General features: G+C 40.5%; 1 protein-coding gene across 11 annotated transcripts in view; it reads left to right on the forward strand.

Annotated features, from left to right (window-relative positions):
• Positions 1-24,451, forward strand: part of bru2 (bruno 2) — a 53,310-nt gene extending 28,859 nt beyond the window's left edge. For 3 of the 11 annotated variants that reach the window (NM_001042891.3, NM_001273482.1, NM_001259069.2), the window contains 5 exons: positions 12,485-12,663; positions 16,113-16,593; positions 20,314-20,781; positions 22,823-22,963; positions 23,216-24,451. In NM_001042891.3, coding sequence (NP_001036356.1) covers positions 12,485-12,663; positions 16,113-16,593; positions 20,314-20,781; positions 22,823-22,963; positions 23,216-23,487 — 1,541 coding nt within the window. In that variant the 3' untranslated portion in view covers positions 23,488-24,451. Of the gene's footprint in view, positions 1-505; positions 1,035-12,484; positions 12,664-16,112; positions 16,594-18,851; positions 19,130-20,313; positions 20,782-22,822; positions 22,964-23,215 lie in introns of all 11 variants that reach the window. The other 8 variants (NM_176025.3, NM_001273481.1, NM_001259072.1 and 5 more) reach the window with 4 other exon arrangements.
• The last annotated feature ends 548 nt before the right edge of the window (positions 24,452-24,999 follow it).

A 24,999-nucleotide genomic window follows, 5' to 3' on the forward strand; every position in this document is an offset into this window, starting at 1 on the left:
TGGATGGATTAAAATTTTTTTGTTTATTTGCTTTGGATTTTTCAATGATTTTAATAACGCTGGCGGGGCTCCTTAACGTACATAAAAATGCAAAATCAAACAACTGCGCTATGCGATCGCCATAATAATCGTAACAATAAAAGCAAATATGGTCCATCTGTATGGCCAACCCGTACGGGCGGGTCATGTCCGTCCCATTAGCACTCGGTGCGTTGATGGGGGATATGTGCAACAAATTGAAAGTAAATAACACAGAACGACATTAAAAAATACTGCGTTATTGCAAAAGGCCAACTGCACTCGCCGGACAATATGGCAAATTAATTAGTTATACAAAAATGGTAGACCATAAAACGCCGTGCTGAAAAATAGTGAAACGCTCGCGTGTGTGTGTGTGTGTGCAAATAAAATTCAAATTATGCACAAGTGAATAATTGTGGCATTTTAATGGCGGCCCTTGCTAATAAAATTGCAAATAAAATATTGCCTTTCGTTTTTAATTTAGCCCAGGAGGCCCATAAAAAAAGCCAAGCAAAATTTCAGTTAGACAAAAATATTTGAGCCCTTTGACCAATTTTTTTGTACGTGCTGTGGCGCCATCTAGCGGCCAATAAATAACATGAAAAACCCAAATATCATGGAATGCGGCAATTCCTTAAACAACAACAACATTGGCGGCAATATCAACGGAAACGGAAATGGAAATGGCGGAGTCAGCGAACAACGCCCCCTATCGGGCAAAGTCCATGCTGCATCTCCTCCGCCCGTCGTCGGCAACAACAACAACAACAATAGTAATCTAATAGTCCGTTACAACAAACTAAGCTCGGGCAGCTCCTCCGCGAGCTCATCGCCGCCACATCATCAGCAGCACTCGCCACCACCGTCGATGCACCACCAAAGCCATCCCAACCACCCACTCCAGCCGTCCTCCATGTCCACAAACATGGCCACAAATGGCCATCAGTTGTATCCGGCGATAACGGCAACGTATTGGCTCCCGCCGCCGAATCCGGCGCCATATTTAGTTCCAGGTAATTAGTGTTACTTGCACGGACCACCGTCCAGCTAAGCCTCGTCGGTCCGAGCACAGTGGAGCCTCCGTAAGACGGATAGGCAAAAAAAAATACTTTATACTTTTAACTGACCTCCCCTTGTGGTGATACGAGGAAATATAACATTTAAGAATTACCTAATTTGTTATATTGAAGAACTCGTCACATAAATTCATTTATTTATACTAATTTAATTCTCAGAAATACAAATTTTCAATATGTTGAATTGATTTTTCATAAATTCATACTATACCAATTTGATTTATAGCTAAGTAAATATGGCTTGATGACATTTTATCGTTCGTATCTGACAGCTTAGCTTTAACAAGACAATTTAAAACTATAAATAATTTATGAAGTTGCCAAAGGTTAGAACAACTGTATTGAAAGGTGTTTTTTCATTATAAACTAAAATGAATTACAAATTTTCACTCGACACGTCGTTCTTAATGATCTTTCACTGTGGCATCTATTGTCTAAAACTCATTGCATTTCTACGCTTTGGCAGCGGAAGCGCGTCGCCTGCAAAAACGTTGCAAATTTTATTTTCGTGTTTATTGTGAAGCTCGCGAGGATTACAAAGCCAAAAGCGGGTGGGCGGACTGGCCGCTAGGGGGCGCCAGCAGAGCAATTTTCCGGAGAAAACATGACGATGGCAAAGGGGCGGCGAGTGTTCCATGTTTCGATGAAACTTTCGTGTTTTTATTTTCCTGCTCTTTTGTTGGATTGTCGTGTATTTTATTTCCTTTTCGCGCCAAGTGGCTAAATGTTAAACCAATATGTATGTGTGTGTGTGTGTCTGGAGGGGGGGGGGGTGGGGATATGTACATGTTGAGCTTGCATTTCGTTCCCTTTGTATGTGTGTGTGTGTGTGTAAATGTGTTTGGGTAATTTCATTTGCAAACGCCACTTGCTAGGCGGCTAATTAAATTTTAGCTTTGTCATGGGACTTTTGAACTCCCCAGCTTCGGTGGGGGAAAATCCTGTATAAATGAATCTTCCTAGTTTGACTGCGTTTTATTCGGGTTTGTAAAGTAATTTCGTATTGTTTGTGGAAAAGAAGAACAATGCACGTGCTATTTTTTCAACTTTTCATCTCAAGAAATTCGAATTCGTTTGCACATTAAATAACTTCACTATCACATTCGTGCCTCGTTGATTAGCACAGCTGTGCTAAAAATTTAATCAACTAGCAACTGTGAGACTTTAATCAGTTTGAAGTGGTTTTAGATTCATATTTTGAACCTCTGCTAAAGAGAAATGTGTATATAATTTAGAATATTTTGTAGAGCCTGACAAGGAAAGTGACTTTGCCGTCTGATTCCGCTGATTCTTCAGCTCTTCCTTTTGCCACTGGTTTCCTGTCTGGTGTCTGAGATGTGACAGTTCCTTAGGATGCCTTGGGTCACATGATTTTTGGGGTCTTTGGTGTTCTGGGCCCTGTCGTTGGCATGCAAAAGCTACGTGACATGTGGATAGTTGCTGTTGCAGTTGTGTTACCACAGCGAAACGTGTTACATTTATGTTAACGCATTTGCACACGTTAAACGAGAAAGAGGCAGAGAGGGTTGGCGGGGGGAAATGGAGAAAATTCATTTATAATGCCTTGCCACAAGTTCTGAAACCAACAACATTATGTAACACTCCCCATCCATCCACACATCCATCCAGCTGTTACACTTCACTTTTGACTGACAGCCATTTTGACACACACGCCCCCATTTCTGGGTTCCACCGCCCCGAAAAGTTACTTGATCTTGCCATACAATTATTATCTCCCGCTCGTCTGCATCGAATTGCTTTCGAAATACATGCACTTTATATATTTATAGTTTTTTTTTCCCTCCATCGGTTCTTCTTTATTTTCTCCGTGTCTGCCCGTGAATTCCCCTCTGGCTGCTTATTTATCAACGCTTTGACTTTGGCTGCTTTTGGTCACATTCAAAGTCGGACGCAAAGTCGAAGTCAACAATTCATTTCGCAAACATATATTGCATAAATATGCAAGTCATGCGCCGAGTTAGACGGAACACAATTGATGGGTTAACATGGGCATGGTAGGGTATTCCTGGGGATTGGGGGCTACTAGACAGAAGAAGAAGGAGCAGCGAAGGAACCCCTGTCAACAGTCACAAGCTGCAATTCCCCAAACGCTGAGGTAATGTCTGAGTTGTTGAAGCTACAAAAAGCTTTCACGGAGTTAAATGCAAATTGGTATAAGTATGGGAAACCTGAATGGTCATACGGAATATGGGCCAGTTAATATTCTGAACATATAGATGGTGATGATAAAAAAACAATAGGAAAATTGCTATTCAACATAAGGAGAAGATTGTAATGTGCGCGAAACATGAGTTTGATTTGTTATTTTCTCATTCGAACCTTCTCTACTGATCGATCTACTCACTTTATTGGCAGCTAATTCCCGGCGAACTCTTAGCCATTTAGCAATTGGCCCGGGCAGGCACATGTATGTATGTCCCTTAAACCCTTGGTAGCCCCAAATCCATTCGGCAAATCAAACATCGAGTGCCGGGCGACAAGTGACCGAAAAGTTGAACAACGAGCGAGTTCAACGTACACCGCAGAATGAGCAGCAGCCACAATTTTGCATAGACAATACACGAGAGCAACAAATGGTGAATGCGTTACAGTTCAATAGCGATTGACATGGGTGAGTCGCAGGAGGGGTTAAGGGGTCTAAGGGCGGGGTACGGCGGGGCTCGAGGGGTTCAATGGGTCGCTTGATCGACTGAACGTCCCATAAGAACGAAATGAAATTCTGTCGCGACAAATACACAACAATGCGGAATACGTAATCAATTGATTCGGATGTGGCAAGGGGGCAACTCAAACAGATACATTCGTATCTGTGTTTCGTTCGTATCTGTGAGGCATATCTGCATATATTTACATGTAGCCCGAAACAAAGCGAGCTCGTAACAATCGAGCACCAAACTTTAGATTGTTGGAAAATGCTGCCGATATGCAAACTTTCCGACAAATTCGCATTTATTGCCTATTTATCTGAGCAAAAACGGGCACGAAACCATCTTGATATGTCTACATACACACATAAACTATGCATTAGCACATCTGCTGGACTCTTATCCTTCAGCTGCAGCACTGGTATCCTTCTGACTGCAGCCTACGTAAATGGAAGATGAATTCCGCTCCAGGAATCTTAAGCTAATTTGGTCTGGAAGTCTAGAATGTGCCGGGAATGCCTTATGAGCCCAGGCTCAGAGAAATTGGTAATACGAGTATGTGCAGAAGGCGAAGAAGATGCCACGAAGAGGATTAAGCAGATTCCCATTTGACTTAGTGGTCAATGTGCTCAGGAGCTAGTCACAAACCAAAGTTTGAATTTTCAATTAAATTTATCGCTTTGATCGTAAATTGTGTGCGAAAGTTTGATGGGTTGTATTAAACAAGATGACATTGCATTTCATCATAGGTCGGAACTTAAAGTTGTATAAAAAGTTGTAGGGTTGCAGTCTATAAAAGCCTTAACTAAACTGGTATAGAATCATGTTGATAGTATAACATAAAATCAGCACACCCTCACTGTCATTTTTCCCGAAAGTAATCACCTAAAGCCATTCCACAAATTTACTGAAGATCCCCAACTGATTACTATGCAAAGCGCATTTTGAGGCATGTTAAAAAAAGTATAAAGAAATACAAAAAAAAAAAAGAAGCTCAAAGAACCAGGGAGAACTTGAAATTTTTTACGAGTGTCGAGTAGAAGATTTGAGCAACTTGTTGGAAAGATGCTGACTGGCTGGCTGACTGGCAATCAAAATTACCTTTGACGTGACATCTCACAGCCGCAAATATGCAGAAACACCTGGAAGCACCGAATGGTTGGGGGAGTGTCGGGAATCTACGAGATTAAATGTGCAGCAAGGCATGAGCTATAAAATGACATAAGATACGACGTCAAAATGTATCTTATGAATGTCTGAACGCTCCCCCTTCAGCAATATGCACGAAAACAAAAACGTTTATTGTCTACGGAGCACGTGCGTCATAGAACCAGTTTGCCTGGGACCAAAACAGACATGGCAAATAATGAGATAGACTCAAAATTATTTATTTTCCAATTGGAAATTGTAACTAATCGTATAGCTACAGCCAAATGAGCTTAAATTGTCAGCTATCTCGGTATTCTTGTCTTTAACCTGTCCGAATTGCATTTGCAAAAGATGCTATATCTGCATTTAGCTGACGTTTTAGTTCTTGATTATGTTGTCAATTAGTAAGCCGACGCCAGATGGGCAACAAAAAGGGGGAAAATCCAACGCGCATAGTGCACATTTTGCTGATTGATATTGCTCAAGTGGTTTTTCATTAAGTCATTTCCATGTTCCACTTGAGACTACAACTTCTTTGTAGTTCCATTTCAACAATCTCCGAGTGGTTGGCTCTTGCCAAGAACTTAAGTAAAATGTTGATATATAAAAAAAAAAAAATAATATAGAAGCAATAGGAAAAATTAGGAAAAATATGTTTATGGACTGGGTGGCATACCCCACACCCCCTTCGTCATTGCACTTGCAGCCTTGTTCTGCTCCCCTTTCGCCATTTTCCCAGGCATTTCTCATCTTTAGGGCAAGTTGCCAGTGAAGCACTTGAGTACATCGTCGGGGCCCATGGAAACCTCGGGCGGGGAAAAATAGGATGGAAAACATTAGAATAGGAATAGCCACTGGCAGCGGTAATTGAATGAAGTGCACAAAGGCAGCCAGAAGCGGTCATCGAATGGCTACAAAAATAAAGAAGCAAAACAGCATCGAAACAATATTTATAAAAAGTCACAAAACTGGATAGCCAAACTCGCAAATACACTATAATAATTAAATATCCTACTATGACCTTTCGAACAAAAGTTACAAAAAGTTACAACGTCACAATCATAAATAACATCAACTGTAACCTAACCTTTGAAACTTAAAGTGCGTAGAAGTTTTACAAATGGAGAGCAAGGGCGCCTTAATCCATTAATTTCAATGCCTAAATTCCCAAATAAAATCGGTCACATACTGTTTCTAAAAATAGGCATACTCCTTATGAAGCGCATCGAAATGGAGCACAAGAGATATTGCTCGCCCAGCACACAAATGAACCCTTCAAGCGAATGGCAAAAATGAGCAGCTCCCCCTGACTCCTGTCGAAATCCCCTTTTGGCTGCTGGCAGTTTGCCTATTGCAACATCTCCACTCTGCTCCCGCTCCCCCTCCCTCCTCCTGCCACATCATCTTCGGTGGGGGGCTGCCCCTTTTTTTTTTGCTGCCGATGCTGCTGCTGCTGCTGCGGAAATTGCGGCGCTCGCGGGCCGGAAGTGTTGCCAACGTAATCGAAACGTGCCCAGGCTAGCAGCTCCTGTCAACGGAGTGGAAGTGGATCGTGGTCAACGGAGTGGGCATCCACAGGGATTGGGACTCGTGCCGGGGTAGGATGATTATAATGATTTCGCTCATTTGTCGCAGCGGTTGGCTCAACCAATGGCATTAGCTTTTCTGACGGTTAATTGTATTTTGTGGCCAGGAAAAGTGGTGAAGTGTTGAATTGGCTGTACTGTGGAAAGTGTTTGAGCTGGAAAATATACTAGTTTCCTTACCGTTGTAAATATATAGGCAATATAAAGGCATTCATTATATTGACATAGAAAAGAAAGGACACGATTTCCTTTTAAATAAGCCTGTTATGAGAAGAAACTTACGCTCTACAATAATATCATCATTGCAACTCTTTTCACCTGCAAGTCCTCTTTTCTTGCTACAACTTAATTACATGCACATAATTATTCCTTACGAAACGTCACCGGGTGGCGAAACTCTGTCTCGTGAACGAAAAAAGCTTAGTTGAAAATTCCATTTTAATTTCCGTTTCCGCATCAACATTTTCCGCTTGTCAATTATTGCAAAATTATGCAAATATGCTGCGCAGGGCGGGAAAGAAATGTCGAAAATTTGTGCGCATTAAATGCGTCGCCCACAGAGGTTTTCCCCACCCCCCTCGGTGAACATCCCGTCTGGGATCCTTCCTCCTGGAACCGCCAGGGAGCTTAATTGAATTAAAACATAAAAATTTCTGCACCGCAATAAGTTAACCCCCTTTTGGGCCGGGCCATAAACTTCGCCCATGTGGGAATATATGAACAATTGGAACGGACAGCCCCAAACAAACACACATATGTACATATATGGCTGTAAGTATGTAATTCGCATTTTAGTGCATTTTGATGGCCGGGAATGAGCATCATAATTTCAGCAGTTTACAACATTTTTTCTCGATTGGCGGGGCTTTAAATTAATTATGAGAAGACCGTCGGAAAGTATGCTATATGCTATGTGTTGCGCCTTCCATGGCACACATGAATTTTCTGCAATAAATATTTATGCAGCTGAGACTGCGAGTTGAAAACGCCCAAACTACTTAACAACACAAACAGATACAAATATGTGAAAAGTTGCCTCCAACTCGTGCAGCACTTCAAAATTGCGGCAGCGGCTGTTGTTGTTGCTGCTGCTGCTGCGTTGTTGCTGCTGCTGCTGCGTTGTTGCTGCTGCGTTGTTGCACATGTGTGCATGCCATTTTCATTTATCAGGCCTCGTGTGAGCTCAGCGCTTAATCTGTACAGTACACACACAGTAATAACAACAGCACGAGCTGCAACTCATGCCACTTACAGTTGAAAAAACAATAATTTCCTCGAGAGCAGGCAAACAATTTGCATTTGTCAATTAAGAAATTGCTGCAAAATTCGAAAATACGATGAAAATTCCAAATTTAGCTCATAGCAAAAGTTGAAAGAGTAATCAAGAGTAGTATTCTATTTATCTGTAAAATTTCAACAGCTTACACACATCATGACGAAATCGAATTAATTGCATAATCACCCACTTTATGCCAAGTGTAATGCGTAAAGACTTTCTCTTGATTATGCATTGTTGTATGTGCACAGTGTTGCTGGCGTGTTTATGTTATAATTGAAAACGTTAACTGTTTTTAGAGATGGCGGATCGGCAGTGAGGCATCCTACATATCCTCAACACTATTGCGCTTAAGGCTGCCTGTCCGCGTCTTATGCTAAATTTTAATTGAAACCTGATAGACGAGGAGCTGGGATGTTGCCTAAGTAGCTTAAGATGTGATTAGATCCAGTCTGAGACAAGCTTCATTATATTGCGCCTTAATTAATTCGTGATTCCATTCAAGATTCAACGTTTAACGGCCGCACATAAACTTCTTAAAGAGCTAGGGTCAAGGTAAAACATCTCTCTGATCAGCATTAGCTTTTGCCAAATTTAATATTTAAGAATGCCCAGCTTAAATGGCATTCATGTGGTATTTATTGGTGGACGGGAATGGAGAAGAGGCGGCGGTGGAGCAAAGTCATAGCCATTAGCCAACTTGTTCACATCTGTTTTTACATATGTATTACTTTGCAGCTCGTCCTGAGCCCCTGGCCAAAATGTTCTGAATAATGTTGCATTCCTCCAATTCGAATACCACATCTCGTATTTCCGAGTGTGATTTTGAATGTGTGTTTTGTATAAATCTGGCTGGCGTGTTTAACATTTATCCATTCGCTTCCCCGCCACTCCGCATGTCCTTATTTTAATGTGCTTCGCATTAGTAGCAAATTCTGCTCCATCCATACTTGCGATATGTATATGCAAATCTCGGTTGACAACCCTCCGGAGGAATTTCAGCCCCACACATTCAGTCGGATTGGTAAAAGTTTTATGCGCTTCATTCGTTTGCACGGATGCCATTGTTCTGGTTAATGCGTTTGACTTTTGTTTGTGGCTTACACCATGTGAGAGTAAAATCGGGGAAGTTAGCTATGGAAAAATCGTTTTGTGGAAGGTAACAAACAATATATATGAATACTTTAAAATCTTCAAAATTTTTTCATTTTTTTGGAGCTAGAAGTTTTTTTTTATACTTTTATCAAGAAAAGATATTTTTGCCAACTCTTAAAGGGTGTCCTTAAAAACCACAATATACTTATGCACTATCTTGACGCACTTAAGTGCGTATCATGAGTGCATATGTATGTGAATGAATCCGAAAAGTATGCCAGGGATTTCGGAATCGAGGAGCTTGGCTTGTAAACATTTGCACAAGGCGATTAATTTGTTTATGCCAAACAAATCGAACTTGGGCCAGGGGGGTAATAATTAAGAGCTGTCGATGGTTTTTTCCAAGATCCAAGAGGCGAGCAATTTAATTGCGATGCAAATTGAATGCAATCTAATGCTTGGCTGACTCCACAGAAAATCTCTAATAAGATAAAAGATACGCAATTCATGTGTGTGGAAAAAGTAAATTATGCACATGACAAACTTTTCCCGGGGCCAAACAATTTTTGGGGGGGCCAGAAACCGACTTGACACAAAAGTTGATGTCTCAAGTGTGAAGTGAAATATATGAGGACCCAGTAGATTTGTGCCCCCCATTTTGAACCCCTCCCCCCACCACCCCACACACATAAGTGCAGTTTCCGCTTTTGACTGTGCATATAAATCTTAAGACAGTTAACGACATCATATGGCAGAGTTGGCTCCCAAGGATGAACTTACAATGCATATGCCACAGGCGGAAGTCTCCACCTTCCTGCCGATTGCCCCTCATCCTGAAAAATCCCCTGGGTGAGTTGGTGGGGGGGTGGGTGCAACTTTGCTGCATAATTGTGGAGCGGAAGGCACGAAGAAGGATTGGCGAAACGAAACGAAACGAAAATGTTCGCCCAGCCAGTTGAGGAAACCAATTTGTGGTAATTGTCGTGAAATTGCAATTTCTGCAACTGTAATGGCCCACAGGAATGACACAGAGATGCACCGAAAGTGTGAGCCAGCGCGGAGGCCGAAGGCAGTGACTTTCCTTGAATGAGATTCCTGCCATTTGGCGGCAGTTTCCACACTCTGGTTTCTTGGCCGCCGCCAAAAAAGGTGAAAATGATAAACTGCCTAAAGCCAAATTAATGCGGAGATTGCGATGGCAAATAACAGGGCCAATGAAAATTATAAACTGACTGGATGAAATGCATTAAAATTGAATTTATTTCACCAACAACAAGGCTGTTTAATTATATCTACCATACTATTGGACACATTTTTAAAGTAGTATTTAAATTAAACAAATTTTTTAAATACCCGCAAATATGTGTGTATACTTCAGGCAATTTAGTTGCCAGAACAAAAGGAAATTCTTAAGGGTTTTATTTTTCGCTGTCCTGGACTTTCCCAACGAGCTTTTATCAGCGCTGAAAAAATCACGTGCGCATAAAACTTTCCAATCAGCGATGCCAAATACAAAAGAGGTCCTTAACAAGCTGCTCGATGGGCGGGAGGACAGGGAGGAAAATGCGGGAGACTCAGGTGCCTGCAATAAGTTTTAACCTCCTTTTGTCATAGCCCTTTTCCTTCGTGCCACTCGTATCTTCGCTGGCAAAGTTTCAACTTAAAATGGCAAATCCATACAATAAATATATAAAATGTTACTTCTTCTGTCACACCTGAACTAACCTCAAATAAATTTTGCACATGTGCCGGACAGAGACCAAAAAGTGGGCAAATGCCGCACGTGGATGTGGTGGTGTGGCAAACAAAATCGAGAAAGCGAGGAAGTACTACAACTTCGTATGTATTTAGCACACAGGAATGCCTTGCACCCTGTTTCGAAAAAAGTTTCATCCACGCCCACAGATAAGACCCATTGCCAACGCCCCCCTTTGGGCTGCTTGAGTGCGTTCTGAGTGCCTTGGCTGGGGGTCTCCATGGATCACCATCACCTTCTCCGGTGCCAACTCCAGGCGAGAGCAACAATTTCCAATCACTTCCCTTGCAGCGACACCATTTTCTATATTTATACTTTACAACCCAGGGGGTTGCCAAGTGGGCTGAACTCGATTCGCCCTAAAATAAAGTATCATTACCAGAAAAAGCGCGCTTAACATAAAACTTTTTTATTTTATTTGTATATTCTAAATTCTTATTTTGCCAATTAAGTTACTTTACTTTCCTACCAATTCTTTATGTCACACTTATTTGCCTTGACAAGCTACATTTTTGAGCCACCCTATTCCAGAGTTACGGCATCCAAAAGTGGTTTGAACGCACGCTTAGTTTGTTTTTAGGGGAATTCTTATGTGCACATACAATGCTGTCTCTGGTAAACTTTAAGCCAAGATAGGGCAGTTCGAGGAACGCAGAAGTGTGTGTGCTCGAAAGTGTTGCAGAATGAAAAGTTCCTCTTTCTTATTGCTGCAGTTCCCCAGTTCTTGTTGCATTGATTCGATTTGTTGCGATTGCGTTTTTAGTCTTTTGCATGTGCGCTCCCAAAAAAGTTTGCAACACCCCCGCCTCACATGGGGACCAAGATAAAGCATAACAATTGCCATGCACAAAAACTTTTCCCTTACAAATGTTCTCGTTTCGATGAGGGGAGAGATCCCAGATCTATGGGAAAACCAAAGGCGAAGGCGATTTATTGAAGCAGTTTAAAGTTGCCTAGCCTTTACTGGTCCCAGCTGCTTACAAAGTTGTTCGCTGATTAATTGCAACTCTCTTGTACAAAGGACCCCCAAAAGAAATTTCCCAAAATATCACTCATTCGCCGGGTGTTGCACAATTTAGGTTAAATAACCGCTGGCCGATCGTTAAATGGAGCCCACACGAACACTCATTAATGAATTTAAGCGTCAGCTAAGAGTTCATAAAAAATCCACCAAACATGTGGTTACCTGTTGTAGATTAAAGCGAGTCAGTGATGACAAAATTCGCCGATATATCAGCTCTTATTATATAAAGTATTTTACACCTTTAGCAATAATGACTCTAATTGTAGCCATTATTAGTGAATACTCTACGGAGAGATTTGAAATAAATAGAAATCACTTTAATACATGCTTTTCAACTTCAAAGTCTGTGTTGAAAACTGCTGTTTTTCAAAGTCTGTCTTGAAAACTTCTGTTTTTCCATTCATATGTCATTTTGGGCTACGCAAAAGCCTTAAAGCAGTTAAACCCCACAAGCATGTACTCATTTCGCGGTTTTAATGACATTTTTATGGTGACCATTACGTTTGCAACTCTCCTCAGTCATTCAGTCAGTCAGTCAGTCCGTTCGTAAATCAGTCAACAGCCTCAGTTGGTAGTACATTTTTACGGCTCTGAATGAAGCACCGTGCAGAACGTAATAGTAGTTCCTGCCACATTGGCAGCCCACTAAGTTGGAGCCTTTAAGCCAACTGTTTGTAGTTGGACGACCTCTTGACCCGCACTCTCCCAAACACAATTGTTATTTATGCTAATTTCACCACTCTACTTCAACCTGCATTTATTTTATGTTTATTTTCTGTAAGCCTTAACTGAAAAGCATTCTTTCATTTCGCATTTTCCGCTGATGTATTTCCAGAACGTAAACTTTTCGTTGGCATGCTGAACAAAAAGTACACCGAGGCCGATGTGAGGCAGCTCTTCACGGGCCACGGAACCATCGAGGAGTGCACAGTGCTCCGGGATCAGGCTGGTCAGAGCAAGGGCTGCGCCTTCGTCACATTCGCCACTAAGCAGAACGCCATTGGAGCTATAAAGGTAAGCTTCCAAAATGCATCAAAAAAAAGGGTATTCAAATAGTGTTTGGTAATGAGAATTTTCCAAAATGTATGAGAATTAATATAAAATCCGCTTTAAGTCGTCTTAAATTTCAAATTTCAAATATTCTTTAACAATTTAACACAGTGTATCAGATCGTTTGACAATTCATAGTGGGTTGACATACAGTTCAGAGCCTTAGCAAAGAAGATTGATAAAAGAAATGATGAGCGAATGGCGAAACGATCACCTTAAAGTCACTTTAGCTCTTCAAGCGCAGCATTGCCTTTTGGTCCTGTGGCTAGTGTGGGAAAAACTGTCGCAATGATTAATTGCAGCGGCGGCAAGAGTCGCGCATATAAAACACGTTTCTTTACGGCACACATACCAAAACAGAGTCGGTGACACCACACACACACACACACACACATGTGCAGGCATACTAGCACAGCTTCATTCCACAATGGCGGCGGCAGCAGCAACAAAAACCGCATGCAACTGCAAACAGGAAGCTGGAACGCAAGCAAGACGCCGCCTCTGGCAGCGGAAGAAGTCAACGGTAATCCTGGCAACCAAGTAACCCCCATCCTGCTTCCTCCACATTCACATTCCGCTCCTGCCACGCCCACTTATAAGCAAACACTCACACACACTCACACTAGCGCACTAGCGGAGACTAATGCAAGTTTTGTGCCGGAAACAGGCAAAATTACAAACTTCCGACAGCCAAACACAAACACATGCAGGGTGTGGGAGGAAATGAGCGGGCAGAGCGAGAGCAGGACAGTCCGAGCATGCTGTCTCTGTCCTGTGTATATTGCACATAATTTGTCGCCTTTTGCAAGATGAATGTTGTTGTGGGCGGACTGCCATTATAAAGCCATACATGCACACTGCAGAGACACAGATATACCACTACACACACCAACATGAGAGTACAGTATGAGCAGGCTACAACATGCCTGAAGGATATTTTCTTTTGCCTATTAAATAAACATGATAGACTGGCCAGCCCCATAATAAAACTTAAGAAGTTTCTGAAATATTTTAAATTAGTTCTCTTATTTGGCTTACCGGAATAAAAATGTTTATACCTAAAAAGGGAATAATAAAATCATTTCCTTTTACCACAGTTATCACTGTACCTTCACATGTGTGTATGTGTGGCAGCGATTTTAATGCATTTGAAGTCAAATTACGGGATGCTAGGCACGCACACGCCAGCAATAAGCTGGGGCCAAGTGGTCCAAGGATATTAAGCAGGAAAAGGAACCAGGGAGCAGCCTGTCCAGGACCAAATGATTTGGATCGACGCAGTGAAGCAAGGGTTGCAAAGTCATTGCAGTCTATTGACGCCTGAAAGTATGCAGCCCCATGAAATGCAATGCAAAAGCTGTGCAACTTGCCCATCAAAATACGAAGACCCAGGCGAAAGACGCTTCAGCTGAAGCTGCTGGCAAAGTGCATTTAATATTAATGTGCCATGTTTATAGCCCGACAATTTGTTCTCGGCTTCTGCTCCTCCATTAAGTCTCTTTTACTTTACAAAAACCCAAATGAATGCAAAAAATGCGAGCTGAAACGGGTGGGTGGCCAAATGATGATAGCATTTTTCAACGCATGCAGATTTTATTTTTCGCATTCGTCTCGCTAATTTGTCAAGTGGTTGACGCTGAGTTCTGGCCAACTTGGGAATGCGGTTGAGTCTCCAGTGCCCACTGTTGCCCAACGGGTCATTTAACCCGTTTTTTGCTGCCCCAGAGGGAAGTGAGATGTTAGGCCACGCTGTGAAAAATGACTGAGGATTAGTAGGTGACTTGGGAATGGTTCAAGTAAAAAATTTTAAAGAAATGAAGTGTTTTCAAGTGTCAAGAAGCTAAGTTGGAACACGATGAAAAATAATGTAATAAAAATAAGAAACTTTCGTATTAATCGTTTTTTTTTTTTTTGTGGACAATGCCATTCGTCGTTACACCATTTTTTATACCATACGCATAAAATTTAAAGCTTAAATACACGACGCTTAATATTTTGTCAGGATTTCTTTTCTCTACTCTATCGACCGGAAACAAAGGGAAATCACGAAACTGTCTTGATAAAATCCTTTAACATTTACTTCTCTCAGGTGTCCTTGATGCAAAACCACGACAACTTCTATACAAGCACCACCCACAAATTCGCGGCATTTAGAGGTCGAAAACAGTTTTGATAAGTCTTATGGCAGCGGCAAGTCGGCTTACAGCATCAGAATAATGACGCGCACTTAAGCCGCCTTCGCATGTCCACCCGACTATCAAACCACCCACTTTACAAACCACCCATCCAGCCATGCCCACCCAACATCATACCCCCCAGATAGTTTAGGCCACACAGCCATTTGTCCGCTTAGGCGACTTAATTTACACCTTTCTGCTAAGCCCGAAAACAAACAAAATGGCACGGGAACGGGAATGGGAATGGGGCGGAGAATCGGGGAGGCTGGCAACTCTGGGCGCGTCACGAAAACCAGGCCAAACATTTAGCGAAGGCATTTAGGCTGCGGTCTGATGAGGGGGTTGCCGGGCATTTGGGGCATTCGAGGGAGGGGTTTGGCAAGCCACTTTACTTATTTTCCGGTTTATGTAGACTTTATCATTGAAACTCAGCCGGGGCCATGGCGACCCGGGCCGAAACTTCCGCTCAATTGTGGCGACGGTGGCAACTCTGGCCTGCATCCTATCCTGCATCCCATTCGCCTGTATCGTGGCAGCCACCAGAAGTGCTCTTTAATTACATTGGCTATAATTCTTGCGGCTCTGGCGCGACTTTTATGGCCGGCGCATTGTTTTGCCCCACCCCGTTCACCAGCCATCGCGACACTGCTGCTCTTGGCTACAAAGTAATTAGGGAAATTTCCGAGTTTTTAAACAGGTCGCCATGGCTGCACAGTTGAAGCAGAGTTTTTCACAGAGTGAGGTTGCTGGATTTTTTTGGACTGCAAGAGCATGGAATAAAGAAGAATTTAAGATTATGAAATTATTATATAAAATAAGATAACTTTTTATTTTATTTACATTTTCTTTATCGAATTTACTTTACACAACCATTTTTAAGGAACGACAACACTGCGGATGAGTAATATAATCCAAAGTACTAAATGTGCAAGGTGAACTTCGAGTTAGCTGACAAAGTATACAAAGTATTACTAACACAGAAGTAGGCTTTAAAAGTCACAAATGTTTGGAGCAATAAACAACATCTAATGACTAGAACACACCTCTTTTGGTGCCAACGTTGCGTATAAGTAATAAGAATAAATAAACATTTTGTATACGCCAGGTGTGCAAACTAAAAACCTTAAAACCAGTAATTAAAGATCAAAACTATATTTCTTTTAGCCAGCTCTAAATAATATAGTTACACACAAAATTTGATTGTTAATTATTATGATTATTTCCTATACTTTTTAGGCCCTCCATCAAAGTCAGACCATGGAAGGCTGTTCAGCTCCGCTGGTTGTGAAATTCGCCGACACGCAAAAGGAAAAAGACCAAAAGAAGATGCAGCAGATTCACGCATTCTGTGGCATCAATACGCCGAGCGGTGCGACAGCAGGTGCGGCCACGCCCACCATTAATGCCGCAACGGCTCTAATAGCTGCTCCGCCCTCGGCGGGACGTACCAATCCGTCGATGGCGGCCGCACTGGCGGCAGTGCCTCAGGTTCAGCAGGCTGGTTCTGCAGCAACGGCACCAACCACCCTCGTTCCCCTGAATTCCACCACCGCCCTCAGTGCGTCCTTGACGCCCAATCTCCTAGCCACCAATGCCGCCCACCAGGGGGCGGCAGCTGCGGCCGCCTATTTGGGGGCAGATCCCGCTGCGGCGGCCCACCTTCAGCTGTACCAACAACTACACGGATACGGACTGAGTCCGGCACACTATCTGCCAGGTGAGTGGATTCGGCGAAAAAGATTTCATCCTAGGTTACTCCGTTAGGCATCGTCCTTTCTAGACACCCCCTGAGACTTTTCTCCCACCCTTGAAACTAGTCAAAATGAAATCGTATTGATCAGTTTTAGTCACAGACACAGAATAAATCCAAAGCGTTGCATCTTCCTTTCTACAAAACTCGCTATCTATCCGTAACTATTCATTCAATCTGTCCTCGTTTCCTGCACACATCTGCTCGTTGTTTACTGCGTGTGTTCTACTCTTTGTTTATTCCTAATTTTTCCAATCGCGCACTTTATATGTGTTTTTTATTGCAAGCCAACGGAATAAAATATTTTAAATTTGCACATTTCCACTATCCTGTTTTTCACATTCCTTTGAAAGTTTATCAATTTCAAAGGCAATTAAATTATGCATTTTCGGCATAAAAAAATAGTTCTTATGGCTTCTACGAAAAATTGGAATGAGCGGCCTGGTAATTATTCAATATATGTGTGGTTTTCTAATAACATTGTGGTAAGCTTATAAAAATAATAACCTGATTTGAAGCAAATAGTGTTTCTATCAACACCAAATATGAAAAGTTTATGTATCATTAAAGCGCTTTGAGATGTCACTTAAATCCACTTCATTAGGTTTATAGAATACTATAATTAATTGAAAAGGAATCATAATTTGTTCACTTACTTAATGATGTGTTCACCGCGCGTAACTTTTTTAAAGACTATATTTTCCCAACGTTGTCTATAAATCAGTTAAACTAGAAATGAAGCGAATGTAAAAAAATTTTAGTTTACCAGATGAACGACATTCATAATCCCCAAGCTTAGTTTGCTCCAGTCATTTGTTTTGACACAACAAAACGGCTAAAATCACTCCGTTTTTTTCACCTCCAACTTTATTTATAAGATTTAAGCTAGGCAAAAAAAAAGGAGGGGAAGTGTAGCAGAAGAGAATTCAGCAACAACTGTCAAATAATTAATTTCAATTTAAGCAACAAAATTTACATAAATGCAGCCGACAGGGACGGAAGACAAAGTAAACCGGAAATGTTGGGAGTAGAAAGGAAAGGATAGGCGGCGCAGCTCTTCAGCTGCCTGATGAATAAAACAAAAACATTGTAATAGGATTAAAAGGTGGACAACGACAATGACGAGATGACACGATGATGAGGATGATGGGCCCAGACGGGTTTCCAGATTTCTAGCGTCCAGGCAAACGTGTTGCATATGCAACGCCGCTTCATTAGAATGACCGACGTGCCACGCCCACACCGCCCCCTGGCCAGTCTCGACGGGAACGTGGACATTTTGCGCATAACAAATCAAGCTCGAGAGCTTGAACAAACAGCAAAAGCCACCGGCGGGGGGGAAAAAATGAAATAAAAGGGGAATCACAGACAACCAAATGTTGAGCGGCGCGTGATGTAATCGCACAAAGCGCAAAAAATCTGCCACTGAAATGGGGACTTTGAGGTGGATGAGATGCTCTAACAAAAATATAGTATTTTTTTATGTACAAGAGGGCTCACAATTTAAATTTGATTTAAGGCAAAATCAATCTATTTCTGAAAAATTTCTTGAATAGAATTTCTACAATAGACCCTATATTGTACAGCTTTTTACTTTATTTCCGAAATAGATCGATTTTAAATAGTAGATGGCAGACCAGAAAAGTCAAAACCCATCCCATAGCTGGCACATCCACCGAAGATACAGGATATGCGAAAGGGAATCGGACTGGGGAAAAGTGACAAAAGAAGGAGGAGGCGGTGGCCACCGGTGGACGGCAGTAACCGTAACAGTGGGGGCAACTGCTGGGCAGTTAGGGGAACTTAGAGCGACGACGTATGCCACTTGAATAACAAATGACGTTTTTAAATGCCAGATCCAGGCGCTAGACGTCGGTCGAAGGGGTCAGCAAGTAGTCGACGACTCCGCACTGTGATGGCCAGCAAATGTATGGAACGTGTCCTGTGCGTTCCTTCGCTTCTTTATTTTTTCTATATTTAAGTGCCGAATGAAACCGTTAAGTGGATGCGGCAGACCCGTAAACGTTTGCTGATTTGACCACTTTCGTGGATCCGGAGATTGCACAAAACATTATTTAATTGTGACTTTCGAGTAGAGACCTATTATATGTGGGTTAAAAAAAGTCAAGAAAAATGTGTGGCTATTTTCAAATAGAACTATAACCTAATTATGGACAGAGATAAGTAAACAATGCCAAGTTTAATGTTTTAAAAACTTTTCTTAGATGAGTCAAAAAAAAGTACAAAGGAAAAGAAAAAAACGTCTTCGTCTACCGTTTTCCCTGCTTTTCTTTGCCCATTTTCCGACTTGCAATTTTTATAAGACTTTGCCAAAGGCCCCAAGGGCAAAAGGCACCATCAAAGGTGGCCGAAAAGAAGGGGCGTCCCATATACACATACATAGTGTATGGTAAAAAAAAGATAGCCCCAATAGCCCGAGGTCTGGCAGGTAAACAAATGCAATTCCAATGTGGCAACAGCAAGAACCTGAAGTTATCCGCAGGTGAGAACACTTAAAGTTTTATTATGCCCACAAAAGCTGGGGGTTGCCTGAGGGGGCGTGGCACCCAGGAATGGGAAAACTATGCACCAACACACACACACACACATAGAATAAAAAACCATCTACTGGCAGCTCATTCAAAGCGAGGAAGCAATTTGAAAAATATTCCTTAAATATGCTAGACAATGCCGGGCTCCTCATGTGAATGTCTGTGCTCATCTGTATCCTTCGCACACATACCACACCTGCCTGCTCCCCCTACCCCCCCTCTCTCTTACCCTCTATCTCTCTCTTTCTATCTCTCTGTGTGTGTATTTAGGATTCTTGTTTTGTGTAGAACAGCTTTCAATCTTTTGCCAGCGCCGCCAAGTATGCAATATAAAAAATAACTGAAACCGGAAACGGGAAATGGAGTCTTTTTCATTTCCTGTTTCCTTCCGCTAGCGTTCCTAGAGTTTTAATTACTTTATGCAATTAATATACATAATTTTATTTAGTTTATGCCTAACTGCATTCGATTGATCTGAATTTATGTCTTTGCATTTATATGTTTAATTTTGATTACTTTTTTATTGATACCTACGTATTTTTTGCATCTTTGTTTTTCAAAATTGATTTCTTATTTTTGGTTTTATCTATTACAATTCATATTTTAATTTTTTAAATTTATATTTTATTATTGGAACTCTTCTATTTTTCAAAAATTTGCGTTAATATTGCTATTCAGTTTTTACTTTTAATTTTCAATTGTTTAGTTTATATTCCATTTTATGTTTCCCATTTTCATTTTGTTTTTGTTTCTCCCTCCCCTCTTTGTTTATTTTCATGTTTCGTTACTTTCTTAATTTTTATTTGTTTTGATTTGTATGTATTTACATGAATTAAAACACAAAAAAAAAAACAAAAAACCAAAAAAATTAAATCAAAATTAATTTTTTTTAATTTTTTTATGTATATGTAAATAATCCAATTGGGTGTGTGTTTTCTTCTATGTTTTTTATATATAAATATTCGTTGAACATTATTTGGTATGTCTATGATTGACTCTGTGGTCATGTACAAAAAAAAAAAAAAAACAAAACAATCAATCAACTCAATCAACCAACTCAACCAAAACCTTAAACCATAAACCAACCAACTCAAACTGTACAAAACAAAACAAAAAAATAACTATGGAAAATCAGGACTAAATTTCCACCACCCACCGGAAAACAGTGCCCACCACAGCCAGCACAGTCCCGGCATCGGCGGCGCATCAGCAGCATCTCTATCGGCTGCAGCAGCCACAGCAGCATCTAACCCACTTGGCGGCGCACCACCACCCACACCCACACCCACAAGTTCCGCCGGGCATGCTGCTGGCGCTGGACTGCTCGCCGCTCCATCCATGTCTATGCAGAATCTGGTAGCCCTACTAGCCACGCCCACCGCCCACCACCAGCTGTCCCTCCATCACAGCAGCAGCAGCAGCGGCCACAACAACGGCAACAGCAGCGCCACCAGCGGCCTCCACAACCAGCGGCTGACCTACGCGGCCGCACCACCACCACCACCCATCTCGACCACCTACAACATGCCGCAGCTAATCGGTCACACGGCCACGCCCACCCAGCCAGGGGGCAGCAGCCAATCGCTGACCTTCAATGCGCTGTGTAAGTAGATCATTTCAACGGGTTTCTTTCGTATAGAAAAATATGATTTTGTTCAGGGGATTTAGGAAGTTTAAAGACAGTTTTAGTTTTGAAATTATTTTTAAATTTTAGATAATTTCTCTAGAAGTAAAATGATTCATTTTATTTCGTATTAAAAAGTGGTCACCTAACTACTGTACAACTTATTTTAAATTATTAAAAACATACTTAAAATAAATGGTAAAAGTTATATTTTGATGCAAAGAAAATTGAAGTAAGGAAGGGCACACGAAATTTTGCATTTCAGATATCTGAAGAAGTGTGAAAATATATATTAGTATCTATGTGTTGGTTTTTGGGACGATCTGTTTCTTTTCTTGTCCTTGTCTGTGTTTTGTACATCTCGTTTGTGTTCTACTGTTTTGTTGTGTATTGTAATCAAAACAGAGTATTTATTACCTCTGGCACTTAACCACACTAACTAAATGCGGTATTATCCTGACTAATATAACCATCTGCCAACTGCATGAGCCTACAACCTCGCCCTGCCATATCCAATCCTATTTTTAACTGAAGTACTAATTCTACACAAAACTCGTTTTAGCTGATATTGCAGGTGATTATCTACGAATTTTAGTGGCTATATATTATAGTTAGTTTACACCAAAACAAACTCCGCCATATTTATGTATTTACTTATCCTTTTTTGATCAGTTGATTACAATTTTTGACTAAATATATCTGTGAAAATTTCTAGTTAGGAATACACGTTTCACAATTTATGTTTGTATTTTTACGTTTTGACCATCTATGTCAATAAAACAAAATGATTTTTTTTAACAAACAAAGCAAAGTTAAATTGATAAAACAGGAAAATGGTAGGAAACCAGCGCACCCTGAAAAAAAATCAAGTCCGTGTTACTGACAACAATGAATAAATCGTGCCTCATACAATACATTCTTGATTGCATTGAAAAACAAAAACATAAAAAATGCAATAAAAAAAATAAAAACGGAAAATATGAAAACAATATGAAAGGGGAAGATTTGCCAAGGGGAAAACGTAAAATTTACTTGTAGCAAAAATCCTATATTAAAAAACAACGTACAAAGGTTTTTTGAAAAAAATTAGAAATGCGGATATACTGCAATTGAAATATAACATCTTGATTTCAAATTTTTAAAACAAAGTATGCAATATAAATCTAGTCAAAATAAAATTCAGAAGTCTACATACATACACTCAAAGCAACAATTGTTAAGATACAAACGATTCATGATTTTGCAATAAATTTGCGAACATTTTTTTGCATTGCCAACTACAATTAGCTTTTCAATTAGCAACTTTTATATATTTATAAATTCCTTCTATACTCCTACACACCAAATGGGAATAATGCAAACTCCTCGTTTCCTGCAATAAATTCCATCACAAAATACACTTAAATAAAATTAAAAACCAAAGGAAAGTAATAAATTTGTTGTAGATTATGCAAAAAGAACAACAATTTTGGGCAATGCACAAAGCGAACTGCAGGGGCGCCTCGAAATTGTTGTTTTTCCATGGGCTGGAAGGCTCAATTAAAAAACAGGCGCCACGCGGCGAAGCCCGAACAACAAAGGCTAACCAATTTTTCCGTGATACACAAACAAAAAGGAAAAAAAATAATATAAAATTTAATAATGAAAGAAACAGGGCCACAAAAAGGGGATAAAAAATAGCACAAAATGCCTGAGCACAATGTGCGAAAAGGAACACTAAAAATATTCATAAATAAAGGAGCGAGATCTCATATGCGTTAAGTCAACTTGGATTCGTTTATTGTACTCGTGTATATTTGCATACATATTTCTCTGCGTGTATATCTGTGTCCCAGATATACACGTCTGTGTGTGTGAGTATGTGTTTTTGTGTATGTGTATGTGTCCCTCCTTGTAAGTGCTTGTTTGTGGAAAATTTGTTCAATGGGAAAACGAAATATCTGTTTACATACATCTTTTCAGTTGTTCAAAGTAAATATTTGTAGTCAATAAAATTAAATTGGATTGTCCAATATTTTAGGGCCTCCAAATGCCGCCGACCCCTATTCATCCTCGCTGAGCGGACTGACAAATGGAGCCGCCTACGGAGCCGCATCTCAACCTGTGACCACCAGCGCCCTTCAAGCGGCAGCTGCCGGCGTGACTGGCAAGCAGATCGAGGGTAAGCTTCAATTACAAAATAAAAATTCAATTTGTACTGCAAATACTTTAAAAAAAAACGACCTCTTAACAACAAAAAAAAATATATAAACGAGCACTTACTTTATAAAGGAATCTAGAAGTACGCCAGATTACCTTCTCATTCAAAATTTTTAATGGATTCATCCATGCTATTATCATACATCTAACTTTTGTGCAATACCTTTGAATCTATATGTATTAATACTAAATACTTATGACTTTCTCCGACCAGGTCCCGATGGCAGCAATCTTTTCATTTATCACCTACCTCAGGAGTTCATTGACACAGATCTCGCGTCGACGTTTCTTCCCTTCGGCAATGTCCTTTCGGCCAAGGTGTTCATCGATAAGCAGACCAACCTGTCGAAGTGTTTCGGCTTTGTGTCCTACGATAATCCCCACTCGGCCAACGCCGCTATCCAGGCGATGCATGGCTTTCAAATCGGCAGCAAGCGGCTGAAGGTCCAACTTAAACGTTCCAAGGATGCGGCTAAGCCGTACTAGGCAGCTAAGAAATGGGCTAAAATGGCTTAAATGGGCGTGGCCATGGAGGCACCCAACAACACCAGCAATTCACAACTAATAGAATGAAACTAGTTTAAACAATTGTGCCTTTTAAGCAACGTTCTGAAACCAAAGGACCAATTACAAAAATGTATCTGATAAGTGAACAAAAAACTGAAAATAAATAGAAAGCTTACAAATAAAGTTCTCGAGTGCACAAAAACGAAACGCAAAAATCAACCCTACCAAAGAAGTAGCTTAAAAGTTGCATCCCTCTTGTAATCACATTTGCTGAATACCATCAACATTTTCATTAAATCTACCTAACTATTCAACGTGGTCGGCAAACAAATCCTACAAAATAAAAACTAAATGCATAAAATACAGAAATTGTTAACTGCGTTGTGGCGCCAAAGTATTTTTCAAAGCCAAATAGTTAAGCAAACAGAAGAGTAAAACCAATAATGAAGAGAAAATGTAACTTGTGCACCAACCAAGAGATAAAACATAGAAAAATAATATCTAGATTAAATTTAAGGAAATAAATATTATAATAAAATGTAGCGGGGCGCAGTCCAACGTAAAAAACATTCGAAATTCCGCTCGTAGTGAGAAACATTTAAGGAGATAGCTAAAAATAATTCAACTAAAGTAAATTTAATAAAAAACATTTTGAAACCCAAGTGAACAACTAACTAATTTATCCAGCTAAATGAAAATGAAGCTGTTGAAGTTTATTTTAAACTTATATTTTATTCATTACGAAAATCTTAACCCAAAACATAAATTGTACTTAAAATGTTCTTGATGTTAGAGGGCAAAATTAAATTGAATAAAATCAGACAAATAAATGTAAAATGTAATGTAGTTTGTAATTAGCTTAACATTTTACTGAAAGGTATAGAAAACATAAATAAAATCAAGCGGTTTCAAAGATTTACAAATAAAACATATTTAAAAACATATATAACTGTTTTTGATTTTCAATCCTGTTCTGTCTAACAAGACGGTTCAGTTTTAGCAGTAAAGGTGGTTATGGTAAAAGTTGCGGAGTCGGCTTAAAGAATTTCAACTTGCATCCGCCCAGAAAGCCCGATATGTGCAAGTTGAGGGAGATGTTATCACATTTATGCTATTGTACATGCATTCTTTATGCGCCAACTGACAACTCAACTGGCGCTGATAGCTGCGGACCAGAAGGCCACGATGTTTGAGTGGGTGGGGCAGTGGGTGGTTGGAATCCAGCAACGATTGCCATAAATCAAAAGTATTCTGCGCTGGCTGCGAGTCCTTAAACTCCAACCACTCCACTCCTTCTCCTGCTGCAATTCAAATGTTGGCGTTAACGCATGAAATATGCATATGCTAGGAGTCGCCGAATGTGCAGCTGTTGTCTGGATCTTGTTTTTTTCATCTGTTACCTGTGAGCGGAGTTGGATTCAACAAGAACGCCCAAAACCGACGAAAAAAGTGTAAACATATGGTAAAACTCACTTTTTATTTATTTATATT

This window comes from Drosophila melanogaster, chromosome 2L (assembly GCF_000001215.4).
Source record: "Drosophila melanogaster chromosome 2L".
Taxonomy (NCBI): domain Eukaryota; kingdom Metazoa; phylum Arthropoda; class Insecta; order Diptera; family Drosophilidae; genus Drosophila; species Drosophila melanogaster.